The 17491-nt window shown below is 48.3% G+C and overlaps 1 protein-coding gene across 2 annotated transcripts in view; it reads right to left on the bottom strand.

The window, feature by feature from the left end:
- LOC129820282 (gamma-aminobutyric acid type B receptor subunit 1-like) overlaps window positions 1-17491 on the bottom strand; it is a 294632-nt gene that overhangs the window by 96588 nt on the left and 180553 nt on the right. For both annotated transcript variants that reach the window (XM_055877343.1, XM_055877344.1), the window contains 2 exons: window positions 11536-11781; window positions 3614-3677 (listed from right to left, as the gene is read on the bottom strand). In XM_055877343.1, coding sequence (XP_055733318.1) covers window positions 3614-3677; window positions 11536-11781 — 310 coding nt within the window. The remainder of the gene's footprint in view (window positions 1-3613; window positions 3678-11535; window positions 11782-17491) is intronic.

The following is a 17491-nucleotide window of genomic DNA, read 5'->3' as shown; positions in this document are numbered from 1 at the left end:
CCCTCTACTCTCTCTCTCCCTCCCTCCCTCTACTCTCTCTCTCTACTCACTCTCTCTCTCCCTCTACTCTCTTTCTCTCTCTCTCTGCAAGGTGGTTTTGTAAACATGACTGTGTCAGCTTTTCTGCTAAACTAAAGCACTGGACATAGAGGACAAGCTTGGGTTCATTGCAATTCCGAGCGAGAAAAAAAAATGTAACTGACGCATTTCAGAATAGTTAAATTGGCAGCAACATGAAAGTGGCTTTTTGTGAAACCCTCCAGCATTCACTGAAATATTCAAGCAGCTAATATTAACTGTGTATGCACATGTTCATTTTCTTTTCAAGGCTACACTGAACAAAAATATAAATGCAACATGCAACAATTCCAAAGATTTTACTGAGATACAGTTCATATGAGGAAATCAGTCAATTTAAATAAATGAATTAGGCCCTAATCTATGGATTTCACATGACTGGGAATACAGAGATGCATCTGTTGGTTACAGATACCTTATAAAAAAAGTAGGGGAGTGGATCCAAAAACCAGTCAGTATCTGGTGTGACCACCATTTGCTTCCTTTACATAGAGTTGATCAGGCTGTTGATTGTGGCCTGTGGAATGTCGTCCCACTCCTCTTCAATGGCTGTGTGAAGTTGCTGGTTATTGGCAGGAACTGGAACACGCTGTCATACACGTCAATCCAGAGCATCCCAAACATGCTCAATGGGTGACATGTCTGCTGTGTAGGCAGGCATCATTAAGTTTGCAGACAACACAACAGTGGTAGGCCTGATCACCGACAACGACGAGACAGCCTATAGGGAGGAAGTCACAGACCTGGCCGGGTGGTGCCAGAATAACAACCTATCCCTCAACATAACCAAGACTAAGGAGATTATTTTGGACTACAGGAAAAGGAGGAAACTTGAAACTCTCGACCCGCTCCAGTACAGCCCCGTCGCTGTTAATTGGGGCCTGTTCGGCCCTCCTTTTCCTGTAGTCCACGATCAGCTCCTTTGTCTTGCTCAATTTGAGGGAGAGGTTGTTGTCCTGGCACCACACTGCCAGTTCTCTGGCTCTTCCCTAGAGGCTGTCTCATCGTTGCCGGTGATCAGGCCTACCACTGTTGTGTCGCCAGCAAACTTAATGATGGTGTTGGAGTCGTGTTTGGCCACGCAGTCATGGGTGAACAGGGAGTATAGGAGGGGACAAAGTACACACCCCTGAGGGGCCCCAGTGTTGAGGATCAGCGTGGCAGACATGTTGTTGCCTACCCTTACCACCTGAGGACAGCCAGTCAGGAAGTCCAGGATCCAGTTGCAGAGGGAGGTGTTTAGTCCCAGGGTCCATAGCTTAGTGATGAGATCCATGGGCACTATGGTGTTGAGCGCTGAGCTGTAGTCAATGAACAGCATTCTCACATAGTTGTTCCTTTTGTCCAGGTGAGAAAGTGCAGTGTAGAGTGAGATTGTGTCATCTGTGGATCTGTTGGGGCGGTATGCGAATTGGAGTGGGTCTAGGGTGTCCGGGGGGATGCTATTGATGTGAGCCATGTCCAGCCTTTCAAAGCACGTCATGGCTACCGATGTAAGTGCTACAGGGCGGTAATCATTTCGGCAGGATACCTTCGCTTCCTTGGGCACAGGGACTATGGTGGTCTGCTTGAAACGGAACTCTCCCAGACTCGGTCAGGGAGAGTTTGAAAATGTCAGTGAAGACACTTGCCAGTTGGTCCCGCACATGCTTTGAGTACACGTCCTGGTAATCCGTCTGGCCCAGTGGCTTTGTCAATGTTGACCTGCTTAAAGGTCTTGCTCACATCGGCTACAGAGTGTTATCACACAGTCATCCAGAACAGCTGGTGCTCTCATGCATGCTTCAGTGCTGGTTGCCTCAAAGCAAGCACAAAAGGCATTTAGCTCGTCTGGTAGGCTTTCATCACTTGGCAGCTCGCATCTGGGTTTCCCTTTGTAGTCCGTAATAGTTTTCAAGCCCTGCCACATTCGACGAGCGTCAAAGCCGGTGTAGTAGGATTCAATCTTAATCCTGTATTGAAGCTTGTTTGATGGTTCGTCTGAGGGCATAGCGGGATTTCTTATAAGCGTCCGGATTAGTATCCCACTCCTTGAAAGCGGCAGCTCTAGCCTTTAGCTCGATGCGGATGTTGCCTGTAATCCGTGGCTTCTGGTTGGGATATGTAGGTACGGTCACTGTGGGGACGATGTCATCGATGCACTTATTGATGAAGCCGATGACTGAGGTGGTGTACTCCTCAATGCCATTGGATGAATCCCGGAACATATTCCAGTATGTGCTAGCAGAACAGTCCTGTAGTGTAGCATCCACGTCATCTGACCACTTCCGTATTGAGCGAGTCACTGTTACTTATTGCTGTTGATTTCTGACCATGATGGGCTTCTTATAATTATCGTTAATTTGATCCATTCATTGCAGGAGGCTGAACCTGGTAGTTGCTCTATAAGATTTGCATAGTGTTAAAACTAAGTTCTACAACTCAACACAACTGATACAGGCACAGAAACCAATGACAGAAAGTACTATAAGAGGATACAGTTGATAATGACTATAGTACTTTACTTTGTATATACACTGTATACAAACCATACACAGCGAGTGGACAAAGCATTAGGAACACCTTACTAATATTGAGTTGCACCCCCTTTTTGCCATCAGAACAGCCTCAATTCGTCGGGGCCTGGATTGTACGAGGTGTCAAAAGTGTTCAACAGGGATGCTGGCCCATGTTGACTCCAACGCTTCCCACAGTTGTGTTAAGTTGGCTGGATGTCCTTCGGAGGGTGGACCGTTCTTGATACACACGTGAAACTGTTGAGCGTGGAAAAACCCAGCAGCGTTGCAGTTCTTGACACAAACCGGTGCGCCTGGCATCTACTACCATACCTCGTTTTGAAGGCACTTCAATATTTTGTCTTTCCCATTGACCCTCTGAATGTCACACATACACAAGCCATGTCTCAATTGTCTCAAGGCTTTAAAAGCCTTTAACCTGTCTCCTCCCCTTCATCTACACTAATTGAAGTGGATTTAACAGGTGACATCAATAAGGGATCATAGCTTTCACATGGATTCACCTGATCAGTCTATGTCATGGAAAGAGCAGGTGTTCTTAATGTTTTGTACTCTGTGTATTTATTTTATGTAACCTTTATTTAACTAGGCAAGTCAGTTAAGAACAAGTTCTTATTTACAATGAATGCCTACCCCAGCCAAACCCTCCCCTAACCCGGATGATGCTAGGCCAATTGTGCACCGCCCTATGGTGCTCCCGATCACGGCCGGTTGTGATTCAGCCCGGGATCGAACCAGGGTCTGTAGTGACGCCTCTAGCACTGAGATGCAGTGCCTTGGACCGCTGCTGCTACTCGGGAGCAATAAGTGTTGATACTCATGATTATGGACTCAGGGATGGAGCTGAAGGATTTTGGGCACTGGCCAGCCACACAAGTAGACGACTAAGTTTACTAGCCCAGGTGCCATGTGATTTTCAAAATGACAAAATGTCACCATTCTAGTCGGGCACATGTTCTTCATTTCCACGTCTGATTCTGGGTTATTGTACACAGGAGGAAATAGAGAGAGTACTGTACCTTGCAGCTGCTCAATAAGAGTCCAGGCCATTCTAGAACCCTGGGCATCAAACACAACATGGCCCTGTGTGAAGAAAGAGAAGCTATAACACTTCATTGTTTTAACACCTCTCTATCTCTCACTCTCTGTCTCTCTGTCTCTCTAAGTCTCTCTGTCTCTCTCTCTGTCTGTCTCTCTCTCTCTGTCTCTCTCGCTCTCTGTCTCTCTCTGTCTCTTTCTTTCTCTCTCTCTCTCTCTCTGTATGTCTCTCTCTCTCTCTCTGTCTCTCTCTCTCTCCCTCTCTGTCTCTCTCTGTCTCCCTCTCTATCTCCCTCTCTGTCTCTCTCCGTCTCTCCGTCTCTCTGTCTCTCTCTGTCTCTCTGTCTCTCTGTCTCTCTCTGTCTCTCTCTGTCTCTCTCTCTGTCTATCTCTGTCTCTCTCTGTTTCTCTCTCCCCCTCTATCTCTCTCTCTCTATCTTTCTCTCTCTCCCCCTCTCCCTCTATCTCGCTCTCTCTCTCAATTCAACTTAAAGGCTTTATTGGCATGGGAAACATATGTTTACATTGCCAAAGCAAGTGAAGATGACACTCATAAAATTTCCAAAGGTATAGAGACATTTCAAATGTCATATTATGTCTATGTACAGTGTTGTAACGATGTGCAAACAGTTCAAATACAAAAGGGGAAAAAATAAATAAATAAACAGGTCACAAATGTTGCTGATGTGATGCACACTGTGGTGTTTAACCTAATAAATATGGGTTGGGTTGCACCAATATGGATTAACTCTTAAACTGGGTTAAATCAAGGTTTCTCTGTTAGTTTTAAATAAATCCTAGCTCAAATTAAATCCTTCCTCTAATCTAAGTATCGTTTTCACTTTAAACCTGGGTTAATTTTTAACTTGTTGCTCAATGATTAAGGGAGAAAAAAAAATCGATTGGAGATTAATTCTAAACTGCCACTTGAGATGATTTAACTGATAAATTGGCAGCAAATCTTCTGTGGAGAGACGTGAATACCTCAGAGAATAATTAGAGACAGGTTGAATCCTGTTGAGTTTTATGATAATTCTTAGTTATTATTAGTAGGCTATTTACGTTCCCATTTTGTACAACAATTGAATTTGGGTTTATGATATGCCCAGCCTTGGTACGAAAGATGATGTTACGCAATGGGCCTGATAACGGTAACATTGTAGTGAAGTAGAATTAACGTTAGTTTAAACGTGTATTATAGGCATTGTTATTTACGCTTACTAAACATTGGTGGGTGAAGTTGTCCGTCGTCATCATAGGGGTTATTGTAAGAAATTGAAATAGATACTGGAAACTAGTAATAACAACTTCTCAACATAAGCCATCTTTTATACAAAATACACATACTCCTCATTTCTCTTGGACATATGCTGGACTCATTAAGACACCAACCACAGACACACACAACTCCCCTCCCCCATGACAACCACAGACACACACAACTCAAGGTTGGAGCACAAAACAAAGAACTATCTCAGGAACCAATGGAACGTTGACACCAGGCCTGATCAGGACTACCCAAGACCCAGATCGACCAATCGGAAGGCCAGACTACAAGATTCAACCTACTTTGCTTGTTGTCTATATAACCTGTACAAACTGTTTAGACTGTCTCTTATCCTGACGACTCCATACGAATCAGACAGAAAGAGCCGTGCTGCACGCTTTGCCTGAAATTTTTACACTTGAATAAACCTGCCTTATTATACAAATATCCACCTCGTCCTATGTCTCCACTTGATCTCCTGTCTCCAGTAAACGTTTTATCAACATTATGGAGGGGCAAACTGCTGGGGAATCATCTCGTATATTTTTAATGTGTGACGGGATCAATTCCCTTGAACGAACATTTACTCCTGAGGTGCTGACTTGTTGCACCCTCGACAACTACTGTGATTATTATTATTTGACCATGCTGGTCATTTATGAACATTTGAACATCTTGGCCATGTTCTGTTATAATCTCCATCCGGCACAGCCAGAAGAGGACTGGCCACCCCTCATAGCCTGGTTCCTCTCTAGGTTTCTTCCTAGGTTTTGGCCTTTCTTGTCACGCCCTGGCCTTAGTATTCTTTGTTTTCTTTATGTTTTTTAGTTAGGTCGGGTGTGACATGGGGAATGTATGTGTTTTGTAGTGTCTAGGGGTGTTGTAGGTGTATGGGGCAGAGTAGAGTAATGTTGTCTAGTTATGTCTATGGCTGCCTGGATTGGTTCTCAATCAGAGACAGCTGCCATTCATTGTCTCTGATTGGGAGCCATATTTTTAAGGCAGCCATAGGCAGTAGGCTTTTGTGGGGTGTTGTCTATGTTGAACGTTTGTTGCTTGTCTGTGCACTTACGTTATTTAGCTTCACGGTCGTTTGTTGTTTTGTTAGTTTGTGAATAGTGCTCGTTTCGTGTTTTTCTCTCTTCAAAAATAAAGAGATGTATTTTTAACACGCTGCGTCTTGGTCCTCTCTCTCTCACGAAGATGATCGTGACAGAACACCCCAACAACCATGGATCAAGCAGCGTGTGAGGAACCAGCAACAGAGGGGAAAAAAACAGGACTCATGGACATGGGAGGATGTTTTGGACGGCAAGGGTTGCTACACATGGGAGGAGATCCTGGCTGGAAGAGATCGCCTCCCATGGGAACAGCTGGAGGCGATTAGGAGAGCAGAGGCAACCGGAGAGAGGAACCGGAGTTATGAGGGTACGCGGCTAGCAAGGAAGCCTGTGAGTAAACCCCAAAAATGTCTTGGGAGGAGGCTAGAAGGGAGAGTGGCGAAGTCAGATAGGAGACCTGCGCCTACTCCCTGTACTTACCGTGGAGAGCGAGAGTACGGGCAGACACCGTGTTACGCAGTAGAGCGCAGGGTGTCTCCTGTACGTGTGCATAGCCCGGTGCGGTACATAACAGCTCCTCGTATCGGCCGGGCTAGATTGAGCGTTGAGCCGGATGTCATGAAGCCGACCCAACGCATCTGGCCACCAGTGCGTCTCCTCGGGCCGGCTTACATGGCACCAGCCTTAGCATGGTGTCCCCGGTTCGCCTACATAGCCCGGTGTGGGTTATTCCACCTCCCCGCACTGGTCGGGCGACGGGGAGTATACAACCAGGTAAGGTTGGGCAGGCTCAGTGCTCAAGGGAACCAGGACGCCTGCACAGTCCGGTATTTCCGGCGCCACCTCCCCGCTCCAGCCCAGTACCACCAGTGCCTACACCACGCACCAGGCTTCCAGTGCGTCTCCAGAGCCCTGTTCCTCCTCCACGCACTAGCCCTGTGGTGCGTGTCTCCAGCCCAGTGCCTCCAGTTCCGGCACCACACACCAAGCCTCCTGTTCGTCTCCAGAGCCCTGTACGCACTGTTCCTTCTCCCCGTACTCGCCCTGATGTGCGTGCCCTCAGCCCGGTACCACCAGTTCCGGTACCACGCACCAGGCCCACAGTGCGTATCAGCCGGCCAGAATCTGCCGTCTGCCCAGCGGTGCCTGAACGGCCCGTCTGCCCAATGGCGCCTGAACTGTCCGTCTGCCAAGCGCCGCATGAACTGCCCGTCTGCCATGAGCCTGCAAAGCCGCCCGTCTGCCATGAGCCTGCAAAGCCGCCCGTCTGCCATGAGCCTTCAGAGCCGTCCGCCAGACAGGAGCCGCTAGAGCCTTCCGCCAGACAGGATCAGCCAGAGCCTTCCGCCAGACAGGATCAGCCAGAGCCTTCCGCCAGACAGGAGCCGCTAGAGCCTTCCGCCAGACAGGAGCCGCTAGAGCCTTCCGCCAGACAGGATCAGCCAGAGCCTTCCGCCAGACAGGATCAGCCAGAGCCTTCCGCCAGACAGGATCAGCCAGAGCCTTCCGCCAGACAGGATCAGCCAGAGCCTTCCGCCAGACAGGATCAGCCAGAGCCGTCATCCAGCCATGACCAGCTAGAGCCGTCATCCAGCCATGACCAGCCAGAGCCGTCATCCAGCCATGACCAGCCAGAGCCGTCATCCAGCCATGACCAGCCAGAGCCGTCATCCAGCCATGACCAGCCAGAGCCGTCATCCAGCCATGACCAGCCAGAGCCGTCATCCAGCATTGAGCCGTCAGCCAGCCAGGATCCGCCCCTCAGTCCGGTGGGGTTAATTTGGAGGGTGGCCATTTGGAGGAGGCTACCAAAGCGGGTATTGACAATGGTGGAGTGGGGGCCACGTCCCGCACCCGAGCCGCCGCCATGATGGGGCCCACCCCGTACCCTCCCCTTTCTATTTCAGGTTGTGCGGTCGGAGTCCGCACCTTTGGGGGGGGGGGGGGGGGGGGGGGATACTGTCACGCCCTGGCCTTAGTATTCTTTGTTTTCTTTATGTTTTTTAGTTAGGTCAGGGTGTGACATGGGGAATGTATGTGTTTTGTAGTGTCTAGGGGTGTTGTAGGTGTATGGGGCAGAGTAGAGTAATGTTGTCTAGTTATGTCTATGGCTGCCTGGATTGTTTCTCAATCAGAGACAGCTGCCATTCATTGTCTCTGATTGGGAGCCATATTTAAGGAAGCTTTAGGCAGTAGGCTTTTGTGGGGTGTTGTCTATGTTGAACGTTTGTTGCTTGTCTGTGCACTTACGTTATTTAGCTTCACGGTCGTTTGTTGTTTTGTTAGTTTGTGTATAGTGTTCGTTTCGTGTTTTTCTCTCTTCAAAAATAAAGAAGATGTATTTTTCACGCGCTGCGCCTTGGTCCTCTCTCTCTCACGAAGACGATCGTGACATTTCTAGGGAGTTTTTCCTAGCCACCGTGCTTCTACACCTGCATTGCTTGCTGTTTGGGGTTTTAGGCTGGCTTTCTGTACAGCACTTTGAGATATCAGCTGATGTAAGAAGATGTATGAATACATTTGATTTGACTGGTTTAAAACCGTTAATCATAGATTTACTGAAGTGGTGCAACACATCTCTGGATTAATTATAAACCTAGATTTACAAAACCTAGATTAGCTTTAATCCTAGGTTAATTTAAACCATGTTGATGCAACCTACCCATGAGAATTTATCAAAATTGGATTTTTTGTAAAATTCTTTACAGGTCTGTGTAATCTGAGGGAAATATGTCTCTCTAATATGGTCATACATTTGGCAGGAGGTTAGGAAGCGCAGCTCAGTTTCCACCTCATTTTGTGGCCAGTGTGCACATAGCCTGTCTTCTCTTGAGAGCCATGTCTGCCTATGTTTTCTTAATTTTGGCTCAGTCACAGTGGTCATGTATTCTGCCACTGTGTACTCTCTGTTTAGGGACAAATATTGTTCCAGTTTTCTCTGTTATTTGGTAAATTCTTTTCCAATGTGTCAAGTAACATTTTTAAATGTAAGTAATTATGTTTCGGTTTTCTCATGATGTGGTTGGGTCTAATTGTGTTGCTGTCCTGGGGCTCTGTGGGGTGTGTTTGTGTTTGTGAACAGAGCCCCAGGACCAGCTTGCTTAGAGGACTAATTTCTAGATTCATCTCTCTGTAGGTGATGGCTTTGTTATGGAAGTTTTGGGAATCACTTCCTTTTAGGTGGTTGTAATTATTTAGAGTATAAGACATTGGGGGGGGGGGGGGGGTTCTAAACTGACATATGGAATTGTTTTAAGAGGGGGGGTTCTAAACTGACACATGTAATTGTTTTAAGAGGGGGGGGGGTTCTAAACTGACATATGGAATTGTTTTAAGAGGGGGGGTTCTAAACTGACACATGTAATTGTTTTAAGAGGGGGGGGGGTCTAAACTGACATATGGAATTGTTTTAAGAGGGGGGGGGTTCTAAACTGACATATGGAATTGTTTTAAAATGGTCATACTAAGGATAATTTAGCTATTTGATTTTGACCTTTAGGACCCCTTTAGGTATAAAAAAAAAAAATGGTCACATACACATGGTTAGCAGATGCTAATGTGAGTGTAGCGAAATGCCTGTGCAGTAATATCTAACAAGTAATCTAACAATTTCCCAACGACTACCTAATACACACAAATCTAAAGGGGTGAATGAGAATATGTACATATAAGTATATGGATGAGTGATGACCGAGCGGCATAGGCAAGGTATAATAGATGGTATAAAATACAGTTAAGAGGGTTTTATAAATAAGCATCAACCAGTGGGTCTTGCAACGCATATACAGAGATGACCAGTTTATAGAGGAGTATAGAGTGCAGTCATGTGTCTTATAATGAGCATAGTTGTCTATAAATGATGTCTTCGTAATGTAGCATGGGTAGGATGGTCATCTGAATCAGGGTTAGTTTGGCAGCTGGGGTGAAAGAGGAGCGATTACGATAGAGGAAACCAAGTCTAGATTTAACTTTAGCCTGCAGCTTTGATATGTACTGAGAGAAGGACAGTGTACCATCTAGCTATACTCCCAAGTACTTATATGAGGTGACTACCTCAAGCTCTAAACCTTCAGAGGTAGTAATCACATCTGTGGGGAGAGGGGCATTCTTCTTACCAAACCACATGACCTTTGTTTTGGAGGTGTTTCGAGGTTAAGGGCAGAGAAAGCTTGTTGGACACTAAGAAAGCTTTGTTGTAGAGCGTTTAACACAAAATCCGGGGAGGGACCAGCTGAGTATAAGACTGTATCACCTGCATATAAATGAATGAGAGAGCTTCCTACTGCCTGGGCTATGTTGTTGATGTAAATTGAGAAGAGTGTGGGGCCTAGGATTGAGCCTTGGGGTACTCCCTTGGTGATAGGCAGTGGCTGAGACAGAGACACCAATACTCCTTAGCCGGCCCACAAGAATGTCTCCCATATCAAAAGCTTTGGCAGTGACATCATTGAGGACCCTTAAGGTTGCAGTGACACATCCATAACCTGAGCGGAAACCATATTGCATGCAGTGTCTGGAATTTGTATTTGTGGTCCTGGCAACTGGACCATTTTTGGAACCACATTGATGTTGTCTTACTGAGATTTACTGTCAGGGCCCAGGTCTGACAGAATCTGTGCAGAAGATCTAGGTACTGCTGTAGGCCCTCCTTGGTTGGGGACTGAAGCACCAGATCATCAACAAACAGTAGACATTTTACAGATTCTAGTAGGGTGAGGCCGGGTGCTGCAGACTATTCTAGTGGCCGCGCCAATTCGGTGATATATGTCGAAGAGGGTGGGGCTCAAGCTGCATTCCTGTCTTACCACACAAAGAAATTTGTGTTTTTTGCCAATTTTATCTGCACATGTCGTATTTTTTTCCCCCAACACCGCTTTATATGAATTTGTATAGCAGACCCCCATGCCAAACTGAGTCAAATGCTTTTTTTAAATCAACAAAGCATGAGAAGGCTTTGCTTTTGTTTTGTTTGTTTGGTAATTAGGGTGTGCAGGTTGAATATGTGGTCTGTCGTACGGTAATTTGGTAAAAAGCCAATTTGACACTTGCTCAGTACATTGTTTTCACTGAGGAAATGTACAAGTCTGCTGTTAATTATAATGCAGAGGATTTTCCCAAGGTTGCTGTTGACGCATATCCCACGGTAGTTATTGAGGTCAAATTTGTCTCCACTTTTGTGGATTGGAGTGATCAGTCCTTGATTCCAAATATTTGGGAAGATGCCAGAGCTGAGGATGATATTAAAAATACAATTGAAATGTGTGGTCTGTATATTTTATCATTTAATTTAGGATACCATCAACACCACAGCCTTTTTTGGGGTTAAGGGTTTGTATTTTGTCATGTAGTTCATTCAATGTAATTGGAGAATCCAATGAATTCTGGTAGTCTTTCTCTGTCTCTCCGTCTCTCTTTCTATCCTTCTCTCTTGCTTTCTTTCTCTCTCTTTCTCTGTCTCGCTCTCTCTCTCATCTCTCTACCAGTACAACCACAAGCTTCTCTTCCTCCCCCCTCCCCCTCTCTCCTGTCCCTCTTCCCCGTGCCTCAATGTTTAGGCTATATATTCCATACTCACCGAGACTCCTTCAAATGAGCTGGTGTTGAGGGCACGGTAGATCTCAGCGGTGATATCTCGGTTGTTGTAGTTGAAGTCTTCCAGCCTCCGGCCCTTGGCCTTCAGTGGCCCCACAGTCTTGTTGAGGGCCAGAGCCAGGGCCCACACTGCATCGTAGGCCAGAGGGGCCTCTTGGAACCCCCCCGTCTCCTCAGGGTTCTTACCCCCTAACTTAGACATCAGCTGGTTCAGGAACTCCTGAGACGTCTGGAGGAAGAGAGAGAGGATGGCTTAGAACCGTGTAGGTGTGTGTGTGTGTGGGGGGGGGGGGGGTGGATGTGTTTGGGGAGGGAGGTGTGCACAGCTGGGAGCACTAGGTTAACATCCTGTTTCCACAGTGGGGCGGGGCCTGTCTGGGTACGGGCCAGATGTTCTTCTGTTCTCTCTAGGATGTGACCAGGGGGCAAGCACAGGCACCCCCCCCCCCCCCCCCCCCCCCCACACACACACACACACACCAACCAGACCTCTCCAGACCCCCCCCACTGTTGGCCCAGTAGGCTATTCTGTCTGGGTAGAGCTCCAGACACTTTCTACCGTGGCATTGGGCAGGTCCCATCTACGATAATATCCCTCCACCCTGGTAAACTGGCTCAATACAGTCATCATTTTCCCTCCCCTTTAGCTGTTGGAAAGATTGGACATGCTTTTGACAAAGTTGTTTACCACGTATTTATCCGCCGTGCGAGGGGAGATGGCGTTCCAAATAAACGGCCTCTACATAACAACGGCCAGGGCGACCTGGAGGCAGCGTTCATTAGCACACACACACACGTGCCTGATGAAATGAAGGAAATCAGTTTCTATATGTTTCCTGTTGCCTCCTGTAATAAAAGATGAGAGATGCGGTCGAATGTTGTGTTATTGATAGCTCATCCTGAATGGAGAGAGAGAGGATATTTTCCCAGAATCCCCTGTCTGAGTCTAGAAGAGAGGTGTTAAATGTCATCACTTCAGATGGGTAGCTGGCAGAGGGGTTGACAGGAAGGGTGATGGCAGAGGGGTTGACAGGAAGGGTGATGGCAGAGGGGTTGACAGGAAGGGTAGCTGGCAGAGGGGTTGACAGGAAGGGTTCTGGCAGAGGGGTTGACAGGAAGGGTTCTGACAGAGGGGTTGACAGGAGGGGTAGCTGGCAGAGGGGTTGACAGGAAGGGTAGCTGGCAGAGGGGTTGACAGGAAGGGTAGCTGGCAGAAGGGTTGACAGGAAGGGTAGCTGGCAGAGGGGTTGACAGGAAGGGTAGCTGGCAGAGGGGTTGACAGGAAGGGTAGCTGCCAGAGGGGTTGACAGGAGGGGTAGCTGCCAGAGGGGTTGACAGGAGGGGTAGCTGGCAGAGGGGTTGACAGGAAGGGTAGCTGGCAGAGGGGTTGACAGGAAGGGTAGCTGCCAGAGGGGTTGACAGGAAGGGTAGCTGGCAGAGGGGTTGACAGGAAGGGTTCTGGCAGAGGGGTTGACAGGAAGGGTAGCTGGCAGAGGGGTTGACAGGAAGGGTAGCTGGCAGAGGGGTTGACTCTCTCTCTCTCTCTACACCTCTACCTAATCTGAATGAGACATCTGTCTCTCTCTCTGTGTGTGAGGAGCTAAGGAGAGACATAACAGCTCTGTAAAAGGAGGTGTGTCCAAAATGGCATCCTATTCCCTATGTAGTGCACTGCTTTTGACCAGGGCCCATATAGGGAATAGGCTGCAATTTGGGATGCAGGGCTAGACTGAAGTCAGCTATTACTTAGCCTCTGAGGGGAGATCTGACATCAGGAGGGGAGGCTGTGTGACCTGGCATCAGGAGGGGAGGCTGTGTGACCTGGCATCAGGAGGGGAGGCTGTGTGACCTGGCATCAGGAGGGGAGGCTGTGTGACCTGGCATCAGGAGGGGAGGCTGTGTGACCTGGCATCAGGGGGGGAGGCTGTGTGACCTGGCATCAGGAGGGGAGGCTGTGTGACCTGGCATCAGGAGGGGAGGCTGTGTGACCTGGCATCAGGAGGGGAGGCTGTGTGACCTGGCATCAGGAGGGGAGGCTGTGTGACCTGGCATCAGGAGGGGAGGCTGTGTGACCTGGCATCAGGAGGGGAGGCTGTGTGATCTGGCATCAGGGGGGGAGGCTGTGTGACCTGGCATCAGGAGGGGAGGCTGTGTGACCTGGCATCAGGAGGGGAGGCTGTGTGAACTGGCATCAGGAGGGGAGGCTGTGTGACCTGGTATCAGGAGGGGAGGCTGTGTGACCTGGCATCAGGAGCTCAGTGTAATTACTCTGGAGAAGAGGAATGTTTACTCCACAGACAGGGAGAGCAGAGCTTTCAAATACACTGTTAAGAAGAAACTCTTGAGGGCTTTGTGTGTTGAGGGCTTTGTATGTGTTGAGGGCTTTGTGTGTGTTGAGGGCTTTGTGTGTTTAGGGCTTGTGTGTGTTGAGGGCTTTGTGTGTGTTGAGGGCTTGTGTGTGTTGAAGGCTTTGTGTGTGTTGAGGGCTTTGTGTGTGTTGAGGGCTTTGTGTGTTTAGGGCTTGTGTGTGTTGAGGGCTTTGTGTGTTTAGGGCTTGTGTGTGTTGAGGGCTTTGTGTGTGTTGAGGGCTTGTGTGTGTTGAGGGCTTTGTGTGTGTTGAGGGCTTTGTGTGTGTTGAGGGCTTTGTGTGTGTTGAGGGCTTTGTGTGTTGAGGGCTTTGTGTGTTTAGGGCTTTGTGTGTTTAGGGCTTGTGTGTGTTGAGGGCTTTGTGTGTGTTGAGGGCTTTGTGTGTTTAGGGCTTGTGTGTGTTGAGGGCTTTGTGTGTTGAGGGCTTTGTGTGTGTTTAGGGCTTTGTGTGTGTTTAGGGCTTCTGTGTTGAGGGCTTTGTGTGTGTTGAGGGCTTTGTGTGTTTTGAGGGCTTTGTGTGTTTTGAGGGCTTTGTGTGTTTAGGGCTTTGTGTGTTTAGGGCTTTGTGTGTGTTGAGGGCTTTGTGTGTGTTGAGGGCTTGTGTGTGTTGAGGGCTTGTGTGTTGAGGGCTTGTGTGTTGAGGGCTTGTGTGTTGAGGGCTTTGTGTGTGTTGAGGGCTTTGTGTGTGTTGAGGGCTTTGTGTGTGTTGAGGGCTTTGTGTGTGTTGAGGGCTTTGTGTGTGTTGAGGGCTTTGTGTGTTTTGAGGGCTTGTGTGTTGAGGGCTTTGTGTGTGTTGAGGGCTTTGTGTGTGTTGAGGGCTTTGTGTGTTGAGGGCTTTGTGTGTGTTGAGGGCTTTGTGTGTGTTGAGGGCTTTGTGTGTGTTGAGGGCTTTGTGTGTTGAGGGCTTTGTGTGTTGAGGGCTTGTGTGTTTAGGGCTTTGTGTGTGTTGAGGGCTTTGTGTGTTTAGGGCTTTGTGTGTTGAGGGCTTTGTGTGTTGAGGGCTTTGTGTGTGTTGAGGGCTTTGTGTGTGTTGAGGGCTTTGTGTGTTTAGGGCTTTGTGTGTTTAGGGCTTTGTGTGTGTTTAGGGCTTTGTGTGTGTTTAGGGCTTTGTGTGTGTTGAGGGATTTGTGTGTGTTGAGGGCTTGTGTGTTTAGGGCTTGTGTGTTTAGGGCTTGTGTGTTTAGGGCTTGTGTGTTTAGGGCTTGTGTGTTGAGGGCTTGTGTGTTTAGGGCTTGTGTGTTTAGGGCTTGTGTGTTTAGGGCTTGTGTGTGTTTAGGGCTTGTGTGTGTTTAGGGCTTTGTGTGTTGAGGGCTTGTGTGTGTTGAGGGCTTTGTGTGTTGAGGGATTTGTGTGTGTTTAGGGCTTTGTGTGTGTTTAGGTCTTTGTGTGTGTTGAGGGCTTTGTGTGTTGAGGGATTTGTGTGTGTGTTGAGGGTTTGTGTGTTTAGGGCTTGTGTGTTTAGGGCTTGTGTGTTGAGGGCTTTGTGTGTGTGTTGAGGGTTTGTGTGTGTGTTGAGGGTTTGTGTGTTGAGGGATTTGTGTGTGTGTTGAGGGTTTGTGTGTTGAGGGATTTGTGTGTGTGTTGAGGGTTTGTGTGTTGAGGGCGTGTGTGTGTGTTGAGGGCTTTGTGTGTGTGTATGTTCAGATCCCTTATCCAACACACACACACACGTCACCTTAGTATGTTTAACTGCCTTGAAGAAACATTTCATTTGGACTGTAGTTTTTGAGATCATGTTTTATAGACATGCACTCCCTCCCCTACCTTGACGCCGTGCTGCATCAAGCATCCGGATCTGTGAAAGCCGCAGCCCTGGAGAACCATCACCACGACAACAGCAGCCTCGTCAACAAACGGGGCTTTGATCAATAAGTGACAACTCTCTAGCCTGCTTCCCAACTGCACCCCTAATCCTCTACATGGTAGCCCATAGGGCATAGTGCACTACTTTTGACCAGGGCCCATAGGTAAAAGGGTGACATTTAGGACGTAACACTCTCCCTCTCTGCCTCTGCCTCTTCAGCCCCTCCAGACAGAGCTGCCCCAGTGTAGCATGAACGGTGAACAATGAACATTAACAAAAGTGTATTACTTCTTCAGTATTTATATTTTCTCCAAGCTACTCTACAGGCCAATGATGTTCATTCAGAGCCGGGGATTCAAAAGAGAGACGGTTTGCTGCGCTCAAACTCTTCTCTTCCAGCACAAAGCTTTTCTTCTACGAGGTAAATCTTCAAAGTAGTTGGATAATAATACATTTGAAGAGCTTCCTGAAGCACCTCTCCTCTCCCGACACGGCAGTATGAATTAAAGAGGGGGACTGGCTCCTCTCCCGACACGGCAGTATGAATTAAAAAGGGGGACTGGCTCCTCCCCTCTCCCGACACGGCAGTATGAATTAAAGAGGGTCGTTACACTAGTGAGGGACTGGCTCCTCCCCTCTCCCGACACGGCAGTATGAATTAAAGAGGGTCATTACACTAGAGAGGGACTGGCTCCTCTCCCGACACGGCAGTATGAATTAAAGAGGGGGACTGGCTCCTCCCCTCTCCCGACACGGCAGTATGAATTAAAGAGGGTCGTTACACTAGAGAGGGACTGGCTCCTCTCCTCTCCCGACACGGCAGTATGAATTAAAGAGAGTCGTTACACTAGTGAAGGGACTGGCTCCTCTCCTCTCCCGACACGGCAGTATGAATTAAAGAGAGTCGTTACACTAGAGAGGGACTGGCTCCTCCCCTCTCCCGACACGGCAGTATGAATTAAAGAGGGTCATTACACTAGTGAGGGACTGGCTCCTCTCCCGACACGGCAGTATGAATTAAAGAGAGTCGTTACACTAGAGAGGGACTGGCTCCTCTCCTCTCCCGACACGGCAGTATGAATTAAAGAGAGTCGTTACACTAGAGAGGGACTGGCTCCTCTCCTCTCCCGACACGGCAGTATGAATTAAAGAGGGTCATTACACTAGAGAGGGACTGGCACCTCTCCTCTCCCGACATGGCAGTATGAATTAAAGAGGGTCGTTACACTAGAGAGGGACTGGCTCCTCTCCCGACACGGCAGTATGAATTAAAGAGAGTCATTACACTAGTGAGGGACTGGCTCCTCTCCTCTCCCGACACGGCAGTATGAATTAAAGAGGGTCGTTACACTAGTGAGGGACTGGCTCCTCTCCTCTCCCGACACGGCAGTATGAATTAAAGAGGGTCATTACACTAGTGAGGGACTGGCTCCTCTCCTCTCCAGACACGGCAGTATGAATTAAAGAGAGTCGTTACACTAGAGAGGGACTGGCTCCTCCCCTCTCCCGACACGGCAGTATGAATTAAAGAGGGGGACTGGCTCCTCTCCTCTCCCGACACGGCAGTATGAATTAAAGAGAGGGACTGGCTCCTCTCCTCTCCCGACACGGCAGTATGAATTAAAGAGGGTCATTACACTAGAGAGGGACTGGCTCCTCTCCCGACACGGCAGTATGAATTAAAGAGGGGGACTGGCTCCTCTCCAGACACGGCAGTATGAATTAAAGAGGGTCGTTACACTAGTGAGGGACTGGCTCCTCTCCAGAC

This window comes from Salvelinus fontinalis, chromosome 22 (assembly GCF_029448725.1).
Source record: "Salvelinus fontinalis isolate EN_2023a chromosome 22, ASM2944872v1, whole genome shotgun sequence".
Taxonomy (NCBI): domain Eukaryota; kingdom Metazoa; phylum Chordata; class Actinopteri; order Salmoniformes; family Salmonidae; genus Salvelinus; species Salvelinus fontinalis.
The sequence above is the reverse complement of the archived record's forward strand: the minus strand, read 5'-3'. Positions and strand labels throughout refer to the sequence as shown.